We start from the raw sequence: 21,226 nt of genomic DNA on the forward strand, positions 1-21,226 counted from the left end.
CATCATCCATCCATTCGTCCATCCATCCATCCATCCATCATCCATCCATCCATCCATTCATCCATCCATCATCCATCCATCCATCCATCCATTCATCCACTCATCCATTCATGCATCCATCCATTTATCTATTCATCTATCCATTCATCCATCCATCCATCCATCATCCATCCATCCATTCATCCATCCATCTATCCATCATCCATCCATTCATCTATTCATCCATCCATTCATCCATCCATCCATTCGTCCATCTATCCATCCATCCATCATCCATCCATTCATCCCTCCATTCGTCCATCCATCAATCATCCATCCATCCATTCATCCATCCATCCATTCGTCCATCTATTATCCATCCATCCATCATCCATCCATCCATTCATCCATCCATCCATCATCCATCCATCTATCCATCCATCCATTCATCCATCCATTCATCCATCTATCCATCATCCATCCATTCATCTATTCATCCATCCATCCATCCATCCATTCGTCCATCCATCAATCATCCATCCATCCATTCATCCATCCATCCATTTGTCCATCTATTATCCACCCATCCATCATCCATCCATCCATCCATCATCCATCCATGTATCCATTCATCTATTCATCCATCCATCCATCCATCATCCATCCATCCGTCCATCATCCATCCATTCATCCATCCATCCATTCATCCATCCATCCATTCATCCATCATCCATCATCCATCCATCCATCCGTCCATCCGTCCATTCATTCATCCATTCCATGAGTCTCTCCACATGCACGCTGCAGTCCCTTTCCCTCGCCCCATCCTGTAGCCAGAGCAGTAACCCTTTGTAAGTTGTGCCCCCTTCTGGTTTTCTCCTACAATCTGTCTACGGTTTTTCTGCTGTTAGGATGAAGACCCCAACCTTAACAGGCCCTTCAACAGAGCTCCTCAAAACTCACTGTGCACACGCATCGCTGGGTCTTGTCAGAAAGCAGGTTCTGTTGGGTGGAGCTGGGGGCCTGAGTGCACATTGTGTGGTGACAGGGTGCCGCGGCCGCTGCACTTGGCGTGGCAGTGAGAAAGTCTCCCTACCCGTTAGGGGTAACAGGCCCCTGCCGGCTTTCTGGATGACAGTTGTGACCTCTTACCGTGTCCCGACTTTGTACCGAGCCGTAGAGTGAAGTGCTGGGTACTTTACATCTGCGCTGTGGACCCTTCTAAGTCCCCTGCAGGGCACATGCTGGCATTCCCATTTTACAGGAAAGACAGTGGAGGCCCAGAGAGTGTGAGGGACATGGCCAAGGCCACTCAAGGAACTGGGCGGGCAGGCCAGGTTTTGAGCCCAGGGCTGCCTTTCCGACGGGATGGCAATAAAAGGTCATGCTCTCAGCACAGTTTTGGTTTTGTCAGACATGCATGGAACCCTCCCTGCCCCTCCCAGGGGCGTCCTATGGGGTGTCTCCCTGTAGCTCTCCAGGGGTCTTAGCCCACACAGTGCGGAGGACCTGGATCCGCCCCTCCCCGGACCTCCCGCCGTGAGAGGAGGCGCCAGGTGCATGCTGCCTGGAATGGTGACACCACACGCTCTGCTTCGAGGAGGTCTGACGCCGCCTCCGCCTGCTTGTCCCCCACAGGCTGTTTTCACAGTGGCGTCCTCAGAGCCGAGGGGGCCGTGTTTTCCCTGCCCACGGAGAACTGCACCGTCTGCGTCTGCCTGGTGAGCTGAGCGTCAGATTCTGGGCCTCAGCGCCCTTTGGGGGTTTGGAGGCGGGGAAGAGGGTGTTAGAGGTGCTCGTGGAACGGAGGGAGAGTTGGAGGGAGAGTTCTCAGGCTGTGGATTTTGGTTGGAACCCGTCGAATTGAAAAGCCTGGGGGCCATGTGAGACCTGCAGGTCCGCGGAGCCAGCAAGGTTCTGCTGAAGGGCCCGTCTGTCCAGCGAGGGGTGGGGCAAAGGCCCTGGAAACCCCCCACCAGGGAGCTGCTTTTCTCTCCAGGCAAAGTATTTGCCAGCACAACGAAGGCGCCCTGGTCCCCAGACTCAGCGTGTGGAGAGCACGCTGCTTTCGGCAAAGCCTCCTCCAGGAACACTTACTAAGCACCTACTGTGTGCCAGACACTGCCAGGCGCGGTCGCAGGGAGTTGATTATGAGCACCCAGTGCGCACCAGGCAAGGGCTTGAGTGCTTTCACCCGTTTCCTCACCCGAGGCTCCGGGTAGCTGCTCAAGGTCAGCTTGACTGTCCCCATTCTACAGATGAGAAGACTGAGGCTGGGAGGGAGCAGAGTTGGGATTTGCGCCAACCAACCCTCACTGCCACTCTGACCATCTTCGTTTTTATTTACTTATTTTAAAATATATTTTTTATTGATTTCAGAGGGAGAGAGAGAGAAATGTCAATGATGAGAGAGAATCATTAATCGGCAGCCCCCTGCACACTGGCGATTGGGTCCGCCACCTGGGCCTGTGCCCTGACTGGGAATCAGACCGGGACCTCCTGGTTCATAGGTGGATGCTCAACCCCTGAGCCACGCCGGCAGGGCATTTTTTCCCCTCTGACCATCCATGGTTAAAAGCAGCCCCTGGCCTGGCCAGCGATGAGGAAGCTGCGGTGCATGTGGGGGGGGGGGGGCATGCAGAAGCCGCGGTGCATGTGGGGGGGGGGCACGCAGACACGGCCGCACCCATGGCCGAGCCCTTTCTGGCGCCACGTGTGCAGTGGCCCAGCGCTTCTGTGGGTGACATCTCACCCGGTCCTGAGCCTCCCTGAGAGCCGGGGTGACCGAGCTCGGAGGGCGATGGCCTTGTCGGACGGTAGTGGAGGAGCGACCCCGGACTCAGGTCTGGCTGGCTCCAGCGCCAGAGGCTTTTTGGTTTGAACGCCAGGTGTTTTAAGATCCGGTTTTAAGTCTGACGCTTTGAGGAGCTCACGTAGGCGCCTGCCCCGAACCCGGCTGCACCGGAAGGTGTCCTGGTGGAGGAGCCTCTGCCTCCGCCTCTCGCGTCCTTCCGCAGCCTCCGTGTGCTGGGCGGGGTGGGGGGGGAGGGGGAACAGGCAGGGTGGGGGGGGAGACACACTGTGGAAGGCCGGCGAGGCGTTTCCACCGGGCAGGCAGCACCCTCTGCCCTCCGGTCCGGCCCTCGCCTCGGAAGGGGAGGTGCTCTGAACACCCCAGATAAACGCCCGACACGGGTCCCTCAGGCTCTCCGTGCTGTGACCGTGGCGGCATTTGAAGGTCTGGGAGGGCCGTGAGGGGTGTCTGCTTTGGCGGGGAAGCCTGGTGGGTGGGAACCGGTGGGGAATGGCTGCGGGACCCAGAGCCTGGCCCTCCCCTCCCCTCCCCTCCCCCACCCGCCGCCTCTTGCCTCCTCAGGCTGGAAATGTGTCCTGCATCTCCCCCGAGTGTCCTCCCGGCCCCTGTCAGACCTCCCCGGAGTCCGACTGCTGCACCTGTGCTCCAGGTGAGTGACCGGGTGGGGGTGGGTGGGAGAATGTAGCTTGTTAGTGTGTTCTGGGGCGGTGTGCCTTTTGAGTGTATTTTGGGGGGCGAGGTGAGTGGAGGAGAGAGGAAGGGATTGATTTCCGCTTAGACACTCAGATCAGGAGAAGCATTTCAAACTGCCCATTTTAGCTGAGCACCTACTATGTACTCAAGTGGTTTGGATGCCAGCCTGGGCTGGAGGCCTGGCCTGCCCTCTGGCCCCGGAGTAACTCCAGCACAGGCAGAAAGGGGGCGGAGCCCACCACGGAGAGGGGCCTCGGCTTGCTCACTGCGGAGCTGGTCCTCTCTGAAAACTGTGGTTCTGTTTCCTGGGATGACCTCGTCGCCGTCGCCGGCATTCCTGGCCGGCACTTGCCAGACCTTGATCTCACTGCTCTGTAGGGCACTGCCCTGAGGGAGCACCGTTCGTAGCCCCATTTCACAGATGAGAAAACTGAGGCTCAGAGCGCTCCAGGCGCGGCCCGGAGGCACAGCCGTGAGTACAGGCGCAGAGCTGAGCTCGAGTCTGCCCATTTCAGAGGGGGCATTCTCTTAACATGTTTGTTCTTAACTTTTAAATGTTAGATCTTGTTTTTAATTGAAACGTCCTTTTGAATAGGCGATGTACTCTTAGGAGGTAGGAACTGTTAGCAAGAGGCTCGGCGAGTTTACGTGTCGTGCCCAAAGTCACTCCCTGCGGGTCGTGTGGGTGGGATTTGAACCCAGGGCAGCCTGGCTAGCGCCTGCTGGGCCTGGGCGGGTTGGAGGCTGCTGCTGCCTGTGGGGGGGCTTCGGGTGAGAGGCTCCCCGAGTCCTCCCAGCTCCCCCGGAGCGCGAGGTGTCCAGAGCCGTCTCCGTGTCTGGCCGGTCTCTTCCCATTTCTTCTCTTCTCTTCCTCTTGAGCTCTGGGCATCCCTTGCCCTTTTGGTGAAGGACGTTTTCACTCGTGGCTCATTCTCTGTCGTTTGTTAAGTAATAGCATGTTATATGTGTGTGTATGTATGTGTGTGTGTATATATGTATGTATTGATTTCAGAGAGGAAGGGAGAGGAAGAGAGAGAGAAACAGCAATGATGAGAGAGAATCGTGGATCGGCTGCCTCCTGCACTGGGGATGGAGCCCACAACCCAGGCATGTGCCCTGACCGGGAATTGAACCCTGACCTCCTGGCTCATAGGTCAGTGCTCACCCACTGAGCCACACGGGCTGGGCTGTAATAGCATATGTTTTGTTGGGGGTGTGGAGGGGAGAAGTGAGTGGGGCTCTTGGGCGTGGGCTGTGCTGTGGGAGTGTCAGTCTTCCCAGGCCCCCCACCATTGCTCCCCCTTTTTCTCCATCTGCTCCCACCCACAGGCCTTGAGCTGCTTCTCCCTTTCCTCTCCGCAGGGAGGTGCCATTTCCACGGCCGGTGGCATGCAGACGGGGCCGTGTTCAGTGGGGATGACGACGAGTGTACCACCTGCGTCTGCCAGGTGGGGGCCGACGTGGTGGGTGACGGGAGGGCTCAGGGCACAGCGCTGACCCAGGGTGCCTCGGCCGGGAGAAGAGACGCTGGCACGCAGAGAAAGGGGGGCTCAGGGACCGGCCCTCACCAAGGCCTTCCCGCAGGCTCCTTATTTGTAGAGCACCTACTGTGTGCCTGGAGCCATGCTGAGCGCTGGGGACACAGCCAGGCGCAGACAGCCCTGGTCCCCTCTGTCAGGGGCCCCACAGCCTCGGTGGGGGGTGGGCAGGTGACCAGGGCTCCTAGCCAGACTGCAGGCTCCGGAAAGCCTTCTTGGAGGGGGGATGCTAAGGCGAGACCTGAGGAGGCTGCAGGCGGATCCTGTTGGGTTGGGCCTGGGGCGGGATTCTCCTGTAGGTGATGTTCTGAGGGAGTGCTCCGAGGAGAACGGGCAGAGAAAACGGGAGGAGAACCGGTGAGGGGAGCAGGACGGGCAGGGAGGGAGCCAAGTGCAGCTGGGCAAGGCTCAGGCTGATGCCCTGGGGCCGGAGTGTGCATTCCCTGCAGCGATGGGCGATGGGCAATGGGTGATGGGATGGGCAATGGGATGGGAGATGGGATGGGAGATGGGATGGGCTATGGGACGGGCGATGGGATGGGCGATGGGACGGGCGATGGGACGGGCGATGGGATGGGCAATGGGTGATGGGATGGGCAATCGGATGGGTGATGGGATGGGCAATGGGCGATGGGATAGGCAATGGGATGGGCGATGGGATGGGCAATGGGCGATGGGATGGGCAATGGGCGATGGGATGGGCAATCGGATGGGCGATGGGATGGGCAATGGGATGGGCGATGGGATGGGCGATAGGATGGGCGATGGGATAGGCGATGGGATGGGCGATGGGATGGGCAATCGGATGGGCGATGGGATGGGCAATCGGATGGGCGATGGGATGGGCAATGGGATGGGCGATGGGATGGGCAATGGGCGATGGGATGGGCGATGGGATGGGCAATGGGCGATGGGATGGGCAATCGGATGGGCGATGGGATGGGCAATGGGCGATGGGATGGGCGATGGGATGGGCAATGGGATGGGCGATGGGATAGGCAATGGGATGGGTGATGGGATGGGCAATGGGCGATGGGATGGGCAATCGGATGGGCGATGGGATGGGCAATGGGCGATGGGATGGGCAATGGGATGGGTTATGGGATGGGCAATGGGCAATGGGTGATGGGATGGGCGATGGGCGATGGGATGGGCAATCGGATGGGTGATGGGATGGGCAATCGGATGGGTGATGGGATGGGCAATGGGATGGGCGATGGGATAGGCAATGGGATGGGTGATGGGATGGGCGATGGGCGATGGGATGGGCAATGGGCGATGGGATGGGCAATGGGTGATGGGATGGGCAATCGGATGGGTGATGGGATGGGCAATGGGCGATGGGATGGGCGATGGGCGATGGGATGGGCGATGGGATGGGCGATGGGATGGGCGATGGGATGGGCGATGGGCATTGGGATGGGCGATGGGCGATGGGATGGGCGATGGGCGATGGGATGGGCGATGGGATGGGCGATGGGCATTGGGATGGGCGATGGGCGATGGGATGGGCGATGGGCGATGGGATGGGCGATGGGCGATGGGATGGGCGATGGGATGGGCGATGGGCGATGGGATGGGCGATGGGCGATGGGATGGGCGATGGGCGATGGGATGGGCGATGGGATGGGCGATGGGCATTGGGATGGGCGATGGGCGATGGGATGGGCGATGGGATGGGCGATGGGATGGGCGATGGGATGGGCGATGGGATGGGTGATGGGATGGGCGATGGGCATTGGGATGGGCGATGGGCGATGGGATGGGTGATGGGCGATGGGATGGGCGATGGGATGGGCGATGGGATGGGCGATGGGATGGGCGATGGGCGATGGGATGGGCGATGGGTGGGCGATGGGATGGGCGATGGGACGGGCGATGGGATGGGCGATGGGATGGGCGATGGGTGATGGGATGGGCGATGGGATGGGCGATGGGATGGGCGATGGGATGGGTGATGGGATGGGCGATGGGCATTGGGATGGGCGATGGGATGGGCGATGGGTGATGGGCGATGGGATGGGCGATGGGATGGGCGATGGGTGGGCGATGGGATGGGCGATGGGACGGGCGATGGGACGGGCGATGGGTGATGGGATGGGCGATGGGATGGGCGATGGGCGATGGGATGGGCGATGGGATGGGCGATGGGATGGGCGATGGGATGGGCGATGGGATGGGCGATGGGATGGGCGATGGGTGATGGGATGGGCGATGGGATGGGCGATGGGATGGGCGATGGGATGGGTGATGGGATGGGCGATGGGCATTGGGATGGGCGATGGGCGATGGGATGGGTGATGGGCGATGGGATGGGCGATGGGATGGGCGATGGGATGGGCGATGGGATGGGCGATGGGCGATGGGATGGGCGATGGGCGATGGGCGATGGGATGGGCGATGGGATGGGCGATGGGTGATGGGCGATGGGATGGGCGATGGGATGGGCGATGGGTGGGCGATGGGATGGGCGATGGGACGGGCGATGGGACGGGCGATGGGTGATGGGATGGGCGATGGGATGGGCGATGGGCGATGGGATGGGCGATGGGATGGGCGATGGGATGGGCGATGGGCGATGGGATGGGCGATGGGATGGGCGATGGGTGATGGGATGGGCGATGGGATGGGCGATGGGCGTGTCAGAGCCTGGAGCAGTGGTGGTTTGTGTATGCTCCCTGGCTCCCCAGCGAGTCGGGGGCAAAGGAGCCATGGGCACCTGGAAGACCCGGTGCCCATTGGCCAAGGGCAGTGCCCAGGGGAAGGAGCCTGTTTTTTTGGGGGTGTGGGGGGATCTGACAGCCTCGGCCTCAGACTGAGTCGTGAGAGGCCCTGCCAGCCGGCCCAGGGCCTGGGGCTTGGCGGCTCTGCTGGCGGTTTGAGTGGTGGCGCGAGCGCAATAGGTTGGCGCGTGGGAAAGTTGTCTGGCTGCAGAGCGAGAGCAGGTCGGGAGCGCAGGTGGCAGGGAGCCTGCGCAGACGCTGCCTGGCAGAGCGAGGGGAAGGGATGCTGGTGGCTGCGGCCCCGCGGGCAGGGGACCCTCCAGACGAGCTGCTGGCACATTCCCAGGACCCGCCAGCCTCCGCCCAGGCCCCACCCCCAGGACTCGCCCTGCCTCCCTCCTGCTCCCTGGAGATTTCTGTCGCTTTTAGGAGGGGATGGCACCCCCTCCTCCGCCCTCCCCTGGCCCAGGCGGGGAGCTGCCCTCACTGCCATGCCCTCTGGCTTTCTCCCAGGACGGGGAAGTGGAATGTGCCTTCACTCCGTGCCCAGAGCTGGACTGTCCCCGCGAGGAGTGGTGGCTGGCCCCGGGGCAGTGCTGCTTCACCTGCCGGGAGCCCGCGCCCAAGACAGGTGAGCGCCCGGCCGTGCGTCCCGGGGCTGCGCCCAGCACAGGCCTGGAGGGGGCGGCTGAGCTGCACGCCTGGGGCTCAGAGGGCGCCTGAGTGTGCAAGTCTGTGTGCGTGTCTGTGTGTCTGTGTGTGAGTGGCATCTGCATGTGGGAGTGAGTGTGTATGTGTGTGCAGGTGGTTTCTCCGTGTGGATGTGTGTTCACGGGTGCACGTGTGAGCGTGTGTTTGTGTGAGTGGCATCTGCATGTGGGAGTGTGTGTGTGTGTGTGTGTGTGTGTGTGTGTGTGCAGGTGGTTTCTCCGTGTGCATGTATGTTCACAGATTCACGTGTGAGCGTGTTTATGTGAGTGGCATCTGCATGTGGGAGTGTGTGTGTGTGTGTCTGTGCAGGTGATTTCTCCGTGTGGATGTATGTTCACGGATGCACGTGTGAGCATGTTTGTGTGAGTGGGCCTGTGTACACCCACGAGGGTGCCGGGCAGGGATGAGTGTACCCCCTCGGAGCTGCCTGCACAGCATGGATGAGTGGAGGTGTCTGTCCTTGCTGGGGGGGCTGTAGGTCGTGCGGGTGCTGGGGACCCACTTGCCTTCTCTCTCGCTGTCCCCGGCCAGGCTGCTCGCTCGATGACAACGGGGCCGAGTTTCCGGTGGGACAGATCTGGTCTCCGGGTGACCCCTGTGAGTTATGCATCTGCCAGGTGAATGACAACCTGCGCGCCTTCAGCTGCTTTCCGGTCCCCCCTCCGCACCCCGAGCTGGCCCCCCACCCGGTCCTCGTGTCCCAGGCTCCCTGCCCTCCAGGAGCGGGGCCACCTCAGGCCCCTCAGCCTGTCCCCGCCCCGTCCAGCTCATTTTGACAGGAAGGGCTGACCGGCGTGTGCCGTCCTTGGTAGACTTCTCGGCACAGGCGCTGGGGGTCCCCTTGCAGGGGTCCTCAAACTTTAAACAGGGGGCCAGTTCACTGTGCCTCAGACCATTGGAGGGCCGGACTGTAGTTTAAAAAAAAAAACATGAACAAATTCCTATGCGCACTGTGGGCCCGGGACGAGTCGGCTGCTAAGCAGGACAGGCAGCGGCACCCGGTGGGCCGGATACATGTCCTCGGCGGGCCGCATGTGGCCCGCGGGCCGTAGTTTGAGGACGCCTGCCTTAGGGTGTGCTGCTGCGCTGTGGGGGCGGCATCCGGGCAGGGGTCCCCGGGCACAGGTGGCGGAGGGCCCCGCCACCAGGGGTGCAGGCCTTTCCTGCGAGAGTGAGTGTTGTCGCTGGTGGGAAGCGTGTGGCCGCGTCTGCTCAGAAACGGGCGAGGAGAAGGGGCTGGAGTCCGAGGGCGGGTGGATGGACGCGCAGACATTCGCTCCGAGAAGCGCAGCCGTGTCGGCTCCGTGTCCAGTGCACCCGCGCCCCCTCTGCTGCGGGAGCCAGGCCCTTAGCGCTGCGCACAGCGGCCCCTGCACTGCGGGCCCAGGGCGTCACCCGGGCCTGGTGGGGGCAGACCCCTCGCCCCACCCTGACCTGCGGCTCAGAACCGCTTTCCTGCGGGCGACGGGGTGACGGGTGTGCATCGCCTGTGAAGCACAGCCTGGCGTCCCCCCGACGTGCCGTTTGTTAGAAGGCCTTAGACCCTTCCAGACGCGGAGGCGTGTCATTGGGGTTCGAGTTGGGTTATGAGGGAGTCACTCGAAAGATTCATGAGAACTCAGATGCGTAGGGGGACAGAGAAAGCCTGCAGGGCACTTGTCTTCTGAAATAGGGGTACGTAGACGGGACTTTACTGCAGTCCCTCGGTGGGGTGAGCCAGGGTCCCAGGGTGATGCCGAGGGCAGAATCTGGGGGGTGATGGCGCAGCCGTGGCTGCTGCTGGGGGGGACATGAAGCCGAGGGACTAAAACCCCGCTCTGACCTTCCCCGTCCTTGGAGATGGGGCCTTCGGAAGGCTCACACCCCTTCCCAAGCCGCGGGTCGTCTTTGGGGGAGACCTGCCCCCTCCTGCTGCATCAGGGCGCCTTTGAGGACAAGCCTTGGCCAGTTTGCAGCCTTGCCCTCTTTTGGGGGGACCAGGGGGGCGAGTGGGCGTGGGGCGGAACCCAGCGGGGTCGCAGGCGGGGTCTCGGTGAAGTTCCTCGTTCCTTCAGGCAGATGGTTCCGTGAGCTGCAAGCGGACAGACTGCGTGGACTCCTGCCCTCACCCCATCCGGATCCCGGGACAGTGCTGCCCCGACTGTTCGGCCGGTAACTCCCCGCGGGGGGCTCCCGGGCGCCAGGCTCCTCCGTGTGAAGCACCACACGGCCATCCAGGCCATCCTCACCGCTGCCCCGTGGGCAGCCCCATTTCACAGATGAGGAAGCTGAGGCTCGGGGGTGTGGAGAACTTGCTCACGGCAGGCCCTGTCCGGGTGCTGGAGGCAGGTCGCAAGACGTGTCCAACTTGCAGCCTAGGCGGGTGACAGGAGCCAGACCTGGGGACAGTGAGAGAACGGGAGAGCGTGAAAGCGATAGTTTATTCATGGAAGCTTCTCCCTTGATTCAGAAGTAACATCTCATCGCAGAGCATTTAGAACACACAGAAAGCAAAAATAAAAAAATTAGGAAGGACCCGTTACCACTTTTTTAAAAAAAATATATTTTATTGATTTTTTACAGAGAGGAAGGGAGAGGGATAGAGAGTTAGAAACATCGATCAGCTGCCTCCTGCACGCCCCGCTCTGGGGATGTGCCCGCAACCAAGGTACGTGCCCTTGGCCGGAATCGAACCCGGGAACCCCAGTCCGCAGGCCGACGCTCTATCCACTGAGCCACACCGGTCAGGGCCTGTTACCACTTTTAAATCTCATGGTTTTGGTTTTCCCAGTCTCCTTGTGATATAATATCTATGTCTATGTCTATGTATCTATATCTATGTCTATGTATCTATATCTATGTCTATGTCTATGTCTATGTATCTATATCTATGTCTATGTATCTATATCTATGTCTATGTATCTATATCTATGTCTATGTCTATATCTAACATATCCATAATCTATACCTCTACCCAGCATATACTAGATATATGTTACATATATTTTCCCTTCAAAATACTTCCCTACTGTCTCATCCCCTGCTTTTTTACCTACTAGTGTGAGGTAAGTATGATCAAGGTTTCATGTGCATGGGGCCTCCGTGGGCATCGGGGGGCAGAAAGGGGGAGGCGCGGAGGAATGTTCTGGAAGGTGGGGTTTGGGTTCGGCTGAGTGCGGAGCAGCAGAGGGCACGGCTGTGGTGCAGGCACCAGCTGTCTCCTAGGCCTCTGTCCTACACACCGGGCGAGGGGTAGTGGAGGAAGCGCCTGACCCGGGGGCTGGGCTGGGGGACCCCAGGGGACGGGACGCATTCTGACCCCTCTGCCCAACCTGTGTGCTGTCCCCGCCCCAGCCCCTGGGGCAGCTGCGCCAGGAGCAGCTGGCCTGACCTTCACCCCCCAGATAAGCCTGGACCTTTGCCCTGGCAGGAGCGGGGTCACCGGCCAGCCCTCCGCCCCCGGCCCGCCCGTGGCGCTCACCGCGTGCCTCTCCGCAGGCTGCACCTACACAGGCAGGATCTTCCACAACAACCAGACCTTCCCGTCCGTGCTGGACCCGTGTCTGAGCTGCATCTGCCTGGTACGGCCGCCCAGCTGCCCGTCGGCGGAACTCCCCGGGGCTGCCCCCGCTCCTGAACCCTGGAGGCAGAGGCAGAGACCTCAGGAGCAAGGTCACTGCGGGGTCCTGGTGGCGTGGGCCCCCTGCAGCCTGCCGAGCACCGTACCCAGGGCCAGGGGACGGTCCACCTGCCCTGACGAAGCCCTCTGCCCTGGCCCCCGGGGGCCAGGGATTCTCCTGGGGGGCCCGGGGCTGCGGCCCTTCTCTGCCCACACAGAGGGCGAGGGCGAGGGCGAGGGCCAGGCTCTGCAGCCTCGGCCTCCGGATCTTGTGCTCTGCGTGCCACCCTGCGCTCAGCCCTGTGCAGCGGGAGCTCAGTCCGAGGGAGAATCCCGGGCGGGGGGTGGGGGGGGTGGGCGGGAAACCGAGGCACAGAGACAGGCATCTACTCAGGCCCCACAGCTGGTGAGCTCAGTGCCAAGAGCCGAACACCCTGGGCTCGGAGCGCACGTCTGCCCAAACCACCTGCCCCTCCGCCTGAAAGGCGTGTGTGATGGCCAGGGCCGTTAGCGCTTGGAGAATGGGACATGGCCACTGCTGTCAGGCCCAACGTGCGGAATGCCCTGGGGAGGGGAGGGGTCCTGTCGCTGTGTGGGGAAGGGGCGGGGCCTCCGGAAAGGGGCGGGGCCTGCGGAAAGGGGTGGGCCTGCGGAAAGGGGTGGGCCTGCGGAAAGGGGCGGGGCCTGCGGAAAGGGGCGGGGCCTGCAGAAAGGTTGAAGGGCCATCTCTGGCCTCAGGTGGCCACGCGCTCATTCACAGCTGTGTGCATCGGGTAGCTTCGGCTTCCGGGCCCTTTCTCCTGGGGTTCGGGTGCTCACTTTCTCGGGCAGTTCATGGGTTTGTTCACCGGGTGACGGATGAGCTCTGTGCACAGGGCCAGGCCCTTGGCCTGTGGGGCTTGCGTGCCAGCGCGAAGACAGACTCTGACCGAGTCACCCATCTCCCGCCCTCACCATGGCTCTCTCCTCCGACCTTGGTGGTTCTGGTGGCCACTCAGTGGCTACGTGACCTGTCCCCCCTGGTGCCCCGTCAGCACCCAGGTCGAAGGGCCTTGTTTTGTGTCCTGCAGCTGGGCTCCGTGGCCTGCTCGCCCGTGGACTGCCCCATCGCCTGCACCTACCCTTTCCACCCCGACGGCCAGTGCTGCCCGGTGTGCCGAGGTGAGTGGGACCCGCCCCCACGGCCGCGGCTCCCGGCGGGCCTCGCGCTCACGGCCTCTCCTCTGCCCCTGCAGACTGCAACTTCGAGGGAAGAAAGGTGGGGAACGGCCAGGTGTTCACCCTGGACGATGAGCCCTGCACCCAGTGCACGTGCCGGGTGAGCCGCCCAGCAGGGGCCGCTGCTGGCCTTGGTCCCTTTGCGAAACTCGAGGCCCTCGCCCCGTGTAGGTCCGTCCCCCTCCCGCCCGTCTCCCACTGGGATCGCCTGCCTGAGTGTCTGTGGAGGCGACCTCCCTCTTCGCCGTTTCCTGAAGGTGTTTGGCTTCACCTGTCGCTCTGCAGCCTCGGCCTCCGGATCTTGCCGAGGGTCCCACGGCTGGTGCAGCAGGCCTTGGGCGGGCGGGGTGCTCTGGGCGTCCTCACCTGTGCCCTCTGCTTCCCCAGCTGGGCGAGGTGAGCTGTGAGAAGGCGCCCTGCCGGCCTGTCTGCGCGGACGCCGCCACGCCCCCCGGGGACTGCTGCTCCTGCCCAGGTACGCAGGCCGCGGGTCCCGGGGGTCCCCACCGTCTTCTTCCTACGAACACGGAACTCGTAGGGCAGGGTGAGGGACACCAGGCTCCGAGGGGATGGGGCTTGCTCGCGGCCACACGGCCAGCGCCCGGTGAGCCCCGGCCGGGGACACGCTGAGTGACAGGTGTGTTTGCTCACATGCCCTCGCTTCTCCAGGGTCTCCTCCCTTAATCGCTTCCTCTGCTTTCTGCCTTTTTTTTTTTTTAAAAAAATATATTTTATTGATATTTTACAGAGAGGAAAGGAGAGGGATAGAGAGCCAGAAACATCGATGAGAGAGAAACATCGATCAGCTGCCTCCTGTACACCTCCCACTGGGGATGTGCCCGCAACCAAGGTACATGCCCTTGACCGGAATCGAACCCGGGACCCTTCAGTCCGCAGGCCGACGCTCTATCCACTGAGCCACACCGGTTTCGGCAGCTTTCTGCCTTTTTGAAAAATCAGAACTCGGGGGCTGAACCCCCTTGGCAGAAGGCTCGCTGTGAATATGTATTGAGAGCCCCATGTGTCCGGGGACCTCCGGGCCTGCCTTCATTCCCTTTTCCCAGCCGCTGAGATGGGCGCTGCCATCACCCCCGTTTTCCAGGGGAGGCGGCTGGGGCACAGAGCGGGGGAGTGAGCGCTCGAGGTCACACGGCCCTTCGGCTGCAGAGCCAGGAGTGGAGCGCGGAGCCGGTGCCCTCAGCTCCCGCGCTCTCTCGCCTCCTGGAAGTTCCTCCCACCGTGGGGCTTCCTCCGTCGTCAGTGTTCGCCCACGCGGGTCACTTTCTCGGTGTACACGGGAGACAGGCCGCCGCCGGGCCGCACAGCTGTGCAGGGTTCCCGTGGCCCGGGGCTGGGCATTTAAAAAGCTCCCAGCTGTTGCCGTCTGCCTTTTTGGTGGATGCTTCTGGCGCCGCTTTCTCTTTCATTCTGTCCGTGATGCACGACGCGCTGGGAGACACCTTGGGTCAGACGATGTTGTTGTTTTTTTTTTTAAAAAATATATTTTATTGATTTTTTACGGAGAGGAAGGGAGGGGGATAGAGAGCTAGAAACATCGATGAGAGAGAAACATCGATCAGCTGCCTCCTGCACACCTCCCACTGGGGATGTGCCCGCAACCAAGGTACATGCCCTTGACCGGAATCGAACCCGGGAGCCTTCAGTTCGCAGGCCGACGCCCTACCCATTGAGCCACACCGGTGAGGGCAGGTTTTTAGGTTTTGAGAGTTGCATTTGGCCACGTGGTTAGTAAGTAGGTGCAGTGACAGGGTCTCAGGGCGTCGGGACGGCTTGGTACCTGGTACCACGTGGCCACAGCACCGTTACCAGATGGAGGAGGAGGGGCCGTCCCGGGGCGTGGCGGGCCCCGGCGCCCGCCCACTCGCGAACCTGTGTGGATGGAATTTAACTCTCCCCAGTTCACCTGTCTGTGAAGGACCTTAAACGTGGCTCTTTTACGTTTTTTAAACTTCCGGTGAGTTTGCCCACTGATGGGAGGCCTGGGTGTGGAAAGTCTTTCCCTGCCGTCGGGCCCCTGAGGGGATGCTCTGCAGGGCGGCTCTCGGTCTGTGGATGCAGAGCCGCTGTCAGGACGGGGGGCTGCACACGCCCTGAGCCCCGACAGCCAGGCCTTGGGGACCCCTGAGAGCTTTCTAGATCCTCAGTTTACCCGCCACCCACTCCTGTGCCAGCTGAGAGATTTATCCCCCCAGCTGTCCAGAGGCTAATCGTTAGCAGGAGACGGGACGTTTTAGCTGTATTTCTCATTTAAATGCTCCCGGGAATGTTCGCGAGTGGCTGTTGTTATCATCTCCATTTGGCAGATGGGCAAAGAGAGGCTCAGAGAAGTTCAGTGTCTGTTTTTAAGCTGTACTGGTGTGGAGTCAAGGCTAGGTCTCTTTTTTATTTTTTTAATATATTTTTTATTTATTTTAGAGTGGAAGGGAGAGGGAGAGAGAGAGAAACAGCAATGATGAGAGAGAATCATGGATCGGCTGCCTCCTGCACACCCCCTACTGGGGATGGAGCCTGCAACCCAGGAATCAAACTGTGACCTCCTGGTTCATAGGTCGATGCTCAGCCACGGAGCCTCGCCGGCCGGGCCAGGCGGGTCTCTCTGATCGCTTTCCCTGCTCTTTCCCACTCGCTCTCCCGCCTCCGGATGGGAAATGAGACCAAAGAAGTGAGGTGCAGCCTGGATCCTTCTCCTGAAATTCAGCCTCAGTGTCGCTCACCAGGCGACTCTTCCTGACGCCCTTTAAGGACAGACTGCTTTTTATTTAAATGGAACATGAATTTTTTTTATAACAACAACAACAACAAAATCACAGCTGCCCTGGCTGGGGTGCTCAGTGGTCAGAGCGTTGGCCCTCAGACTTGAAGGGTCGCAGGTTCAATTCCTGGTCCAGGGCACGTACCTCGCTTTGATCCCTGGCCCTGGTCGGGGCCCGTGAGGGAGGCAACCAATTGGTGTGTCTCTCACATCGATTCCTCTCGCTCTTCCTCTCCTCCCTCCCTCCCATGCTATTAAAAACCAATGGGAAAAAGGTCCTCAGTGAGGATTAAAGTGAGGATTAACACACACATGCATGCACACACAGTCACACAGACACACACAGAGACACACACACAGACACACACACAGACACAGACACACGCATGCACACACACATGCACACAGAGACACACGCATGCACACAGACACAGAGACACACGCATGCACACACATGCACACACAGACACACTCATTTACACATGCATGCACACACACACACACACTGTGATTCCCGTGCCATCCGCATCACACAACCCCAGCGTCCAGGTCAGTGGGAGTGGGTGTCAGAGGGTGTGCCTGTCCTTGGGCGGCTGTGGTGTCGTCGTCCAGTGCGTTCGTGTGCGTGACAACAGCCGTCACCTCCGGGACCTCCCTCTTTGTCTGCCCCCCCTCTCCATGCTCTCCCTGCCTCTCTCCTACCCGCTCCTCCCTTCCCTTGCCCCCGCCCGCACCCACCTGTGAAAAGCCTCCGGATGTCAGGGCTCCAGGCTGAGACGGAAGGCGAGCCGCTTTACAGTCGAGTCATTTTCAGAGCGGAGTTAGGTTCCGGGCACAGCCGACAGGAGGGACAGGGGTTCTCATGCACCTCCACCTCCCTTGCAGCCTGCCCAGCGTCAGCGCCCCCTCCCGCCCCCCCCCTGGCAGCAGATGGCACATTCGTTACGGGGGGACCCTACGCGGACACAGGCTCACCACCCACAGCGCGGACTTCCCAGTGGGGTTTAGGCCGGGGCGCCCCGGCACCGCGTCGGTGGGTCTTCACGGCGGCCCTGTGCGCCCGTCGCTGTCACGCCCATTTCACAGATGAGGAAACTGAGGCCGGGCAGTCACGTCCTCACACGACGTCACGGCCAGTGCGCGCAGGGCCTGGGTGAACTGCCCCCCTCCGCTCACGTCCGGTGTCCTCTCCCGGCTGGTCCTCGGAGAGCCACTGTGCCCGTCTGCCCTCTCTCTAGATTCCCTGGAGGACGGGCGGGGGCTGCCCCCTCCTGCAGACGTGGCCCTGAGCCCCCGCAGAGCCGCCCCGGACCCCGCCACCTGCAGCTCCTGCCCGGGGCCCCCGGCAGCCCGGCCTCGGCGGCCCGCACCCCACTTCCTCCAGCTCGTCTTGAGGACCAACGTGTCCAACCTGCAGACTCTATCCCGGAGCCGCTCGGGGGCCCAGGCCTCGCCCCCGCCCCCGCCCCCCGCGGGGCCCTCACTGGGGCCTCCCGCCCCCCCAGGAGCCTCCTCTCTACCTCCTGCCTCTCCCGGGGCTCCTGCTACTCCAGAGCCTTCGACCACAGCCTCTGGGGCCCACACAACGTCCAGGCGGCCTGCTCTGCCCCCCGCCGTCCTGCCAGAGGCTCCAGCCCTCTCCACGGCAGACCCGAGCCCCCCAGAGGCCCCCGCCACCCTCCGTGGCCTCCCTCCCGCCACCTCCGGACTCTCTGTGGTGACCGCCAGCCCTGGCGGCCTGCAGCCCCCAGCCGGGACTGCCAGGGAAGAGGGGCCTGCTGGGTGAGGGGCCCCCGCGGAGGGCCACCCGGGAGCCACACTGAGGGAGCCGCTGGGGCCAGCGAGGGCCACTCCCCGGAGCGTGTGGGGAGCCTGAGAACCAGCCCGTCCCGGCAGCGCCCTCCCTGGGGCCCCACGTGTCTTTGGGGGAGGCTGGACTCCCCGCTCCGCAGGAGGAGGGTCGGCGGGCCCCGATGCCGCTGGGATTGGCACCGTGTGGCTGGCCTCCCCGAGGTTCCTGATTAAAGGCTGCCTCAGTCTCCCCGGCTGCCTGCGCATTCACTTCTCACCTCGGGAAAAGTGGGGAGACCTCCCCCCACGCCCACGGGTGGGAAATGGTACCCCTCCAGCCCCCAGCTGGGGAGAAAAGCCGGCCTGAACTGGGGCTGGGGGGAGACCTCTGCAGGAGAAGGGGAGGCGGCTGGGAGGGCTTTGCAGGTGGCGGGGGAGCTGGGAGGAAGTGGCGGCAGGCACCCGTGGGGGCGGGAGAGGGGACATCCCCTCTGGAGCCCGAGGCTGCGTGGCTGGGCAGAGTTGTCCTGAGGCCGGCCAGGGGGGCGGCTGGGTGTCCCCATGTTGCCCGGACATCCGACCCGGGCTGCCCCAGGAGAGCGGTGAGCGGGGCCAGCAGCTCCCTGCAGCCGGGCGGTTCCTGATGAGGCTGATGGCCCAGCACTGCGGCCCCGGCCTGGGGGTGGGGCGCTGCAGCCTGGTTTCCATGACAGGTGGGGAGCGGGCTGTGCTGTCATTAGGGGGCGAGTCGGACGCAGGCGGAGGCCAGCTGTGATGTCACCGCCGAGCTCCCGCTGAAGGCCCGCGGCTGCAGAACAAACGTTCTGTCCGTTAGACACGGTGGTGCTTCAGGGTGAGGTCTGAGTGCCCTGACCAGGGGTGCGCCCTGCTCAGCCGCCATCAGCTGAGGGACTGGGGCCCGGCGCCCTCGTCTGCAGGGTGGGGCCTCCCGGCAGAGTCGTGGTAATGCCTCCGCGGGTCTCGGTGGCTTGTGACCCTGTGCTGCCTCCCGCTCCGCCGCCCGGGACCCCTGCAGGATGGAAGTGCGGGGCCCTGGCTGCCTCATTCGCTGCCTCACGTGGGGACTCCCCGACAGGCAGCTGCAGCATGGCAGTGGCTCACAGCGTCCGTTTGCTCGTCGCTAAGCCAGTTCAATCGAGGGTGCATTCGTGTTTTAATACTAGTCTCTGCCCCCCCCCCCCCATAGAACTCCAGGAAATGATGTTCATTTCCGATGATAAAAAAAGGTGTGGGAGCCCCAGTCGGTTTGGCTCAGTGGATAGAGCATTGGCCCGCAGACTGAAGGGTCCCGGGTTCAATTCTAATTAAGGGCACATACCCAGGTTGTGGGCTCGATCCCTAGTGGGGGGCGTGCAGGAGGCAGCTGGTCAATGATTCTCTCTCATCATTGATGTTTCTATATCTCCCTTTCCCTTCCTCTCTGAAATCAATACAAATATATATATATATATATTTTTAAAAATATATTTTATTGATTTTTTACAGAGAGGAAGAGAGAGGGATAGAGAGTTAGAAACATCGATGAGAGAGAAACATCGATCAGCTGCCTCGTGCACATCCCCTACTGGGGACGTGCCCGCAACCAAGGTACATGCCCTTGACCGGAATCGAACCTGGGACCCTTGAGTCCGCAGGCCGACGCTCTATCCACTGAGCCAAACCGGTTTCGGCCAAATATATTTTTAAAACGTTATAAAAATATTGTGCGGGAGAGGGAGACAGGAGGACAGCTATAAACATTCCCCCCCCCGTTGGCCCAAGTGTAAAGCGTGCTGATCGGACCCTGCCTCGCCCCCCAGCTCACAGCTGGGACCTCAGTGGCCCAGAGAGGTGAAGAGAGGACCAGGCGGCACTCCCAGCCGCGAGGTGCGAGAGCCTGCATCCGGGGGGGTCTGGGTTCCAGGGGTCAGTGGAGAGGGACCCGTGCGGGGAGGAGAACCCTCGGGGACAAGAGTGGATGGAAAGGATGGAGCGAGCTGAGCGTAGCCCTCGCTCGGCCCTCGGGGAACGGGGGGTGAAGAACGGAGAAGAGGCCTGTGTCCTGGGGAGCGATGTGGGAGGTGTCAGACCAGAGATGTCCAACGGGCCTGCTTAACGGGGAGCCTCTTCAGATTCCGTCTGGACCCAGGAATCCCAGGGGGAGGGAACGGAAGCGGGGCTGGGAGGAGAGGCCGAGCTGCCGCTGACGGAGTGAGGACGGGGAAGGAGGCGGCGTGTGGCCCGGAGCAGGACGGGAAGGGTCCGGGAAGACCTGCCTGTGCCCCTGGAGCCTAGCCCACGGCCTGGCCCCTAGCGGGTGCTCGGGAAATGTCGGAGATGCCAGGGTGCCAGGGCGCTGTGAAATTCCTCCCCGAAATCTGAGAGGTGCACCTGCTAGTTTCATGACCAAATATGACCGGGACGGAATGCCAGTGGGGGTGGGCGCTGACCCCCCTGTTGTAGGCCTGGCCGCAGTGGCGTCAGATCCACCCTTTCGTCCCGTCCGGATTGTTTCCTCCTGAAAAGTCGTCTCAGAGTCCTCCCTCCGTCCACATCTACTGTGTGCCAGGCCGTGGGGCTCGGGCAGTTACACGATCACAGTGCTGGCCCTGGTGGGTGTGAAGCGGGCACCCCTACGAATGGTCGTGCCCAGAGCTGTGAAGGCGGGGGGCTGGCCTCCACGGGAGGGCGGTCCGGGAAGCGACGTTTAAGCTGAGACGTGGGACGCTAGGTGTTAGCAGGCCAGGAAAAGAGGAACAGCAGCCCAGGCCGAGGGAACAGTGTGTGCAGAGGCCTGGGGAGGGGAAGAAGTGTGGGTGTTGGTGGAGGTGGGAGCTCAGGTAAGGGGGATTGTGGGGAGGCGGGGAAGGTAGGCAGGGACGCCCGTGCTTTATGGTCCTAGCCCAGGGCCCTGGCAAGGCATTCACGCAAGGTTTTAAGCAAGGAAGGGATGTGGCCAAATTTATGTTTCAAAAAAAGACCGCTCCGCTGACCTCCCTCGAGCCCACCGTCTTATGTTTGTGTGAGTGACCGAGGACACATTGTGGGATGACGCGACCAGCAAGTACCTCAAGCTCTGTTGCTCGGGTCGCCCCAAAGTCGCTCGTCTCAGCAGCGCGGCCCAGTGCCAGCCCGCAGGCCAGTGCCTCCCACGAACAGCCTACAATCAGCTGGCGGCAGCTGCAGGGGCCGTGGGGGTTTTCCGACGTGTGCGGAGGAGCACAGGACTGGAGTCGGTTTACTGGCAAGAGAGGAACTGGGGTCAAGCGGAGCTGAGCTGGAGCGAAACATCGCTTTGCCGCAGGACTTGTCAGAGCCTTTGATGGGATGTGGGCCTCGTGAACCTCGGAGACGGGCCCAGAAGGAGCATGTCCCCCACACTGACTT

At 61.8% G+C, this 21,226-nt stretch overlaps 1 protein-coding gene across 1 annotated transcript in view; it reads left to right on the top strand.

The window, feature by feature from the left end:
- VWCE (von Willebrand factor C and EGF domains) overlaps nucleotides 1-17,834 on the top strand; it is a gene marked incomplete at its 3' end in the record, with an annotated part of 29,231 nt that extends 11,397 nt beyond the window's left edge. Inside the window, exons 10-20 of the mRNA XM_080640756.1 lie at nucleotides 1,618-1,700; nucleotides 3,356-3,443; nucleotides 4,850-4,935; nucleotides 8,262-8,379; nucleotides 8,991-9,076; nucleotides 10,514-10,610; nucleotides 11,937-12,019; nucleotides 13,128-13,218; nucleotides 13,293-13,375; nucleotides 13,663-13,750; nucleotides 17,287-17,834. Of these exons, the coding sequence (XP_080496882.1) occupies nucleotides 1,618-1,700; nucleotides 3,356-3,443; nucleotides 4,850-4,935; nucleotides 8,262-8,379; nucleotides 8,991-9,076; nucleotides 10,514-10,610; nucleotides 11,937-12,019; nucleotides 13,128-13,218; nucleotides 13,293-13,375; nucleotides 13,663-13,750; nucleotides 17,287-17,834 (1,451 nt within the window). The remainder of the gene's footprint in view (nucleotides 1-1,617; nucleotides 1,701-3,355; nucleotides 3,444-4,849; nucleotides 4,936-8,261; nucleotides 8,380-8,990; nucleotides 9,077-10,513; nucleotides 10,611-11,936; nucleotides 12,020-13,127; nucleotides 13,219-13,292; nucleotides 13,376-13,662; nucleotides 13,751-17,286) is intronic.
- Nucleotides 17,835-21,226: the final 3,392 nt, after the last annotated feature.

This window comes from Plecotus auritus (genome assembly GCF_963455305.1).
Source record: "Plecotus auritus genome assembly, chromosome: 9".
Taxonomy (NCBI): Eukaryota; Metazoa; Chordata; class Mammalia; order Chiroptera; family Vespertilionidae; genus Plecotus; species Plecotus auritus.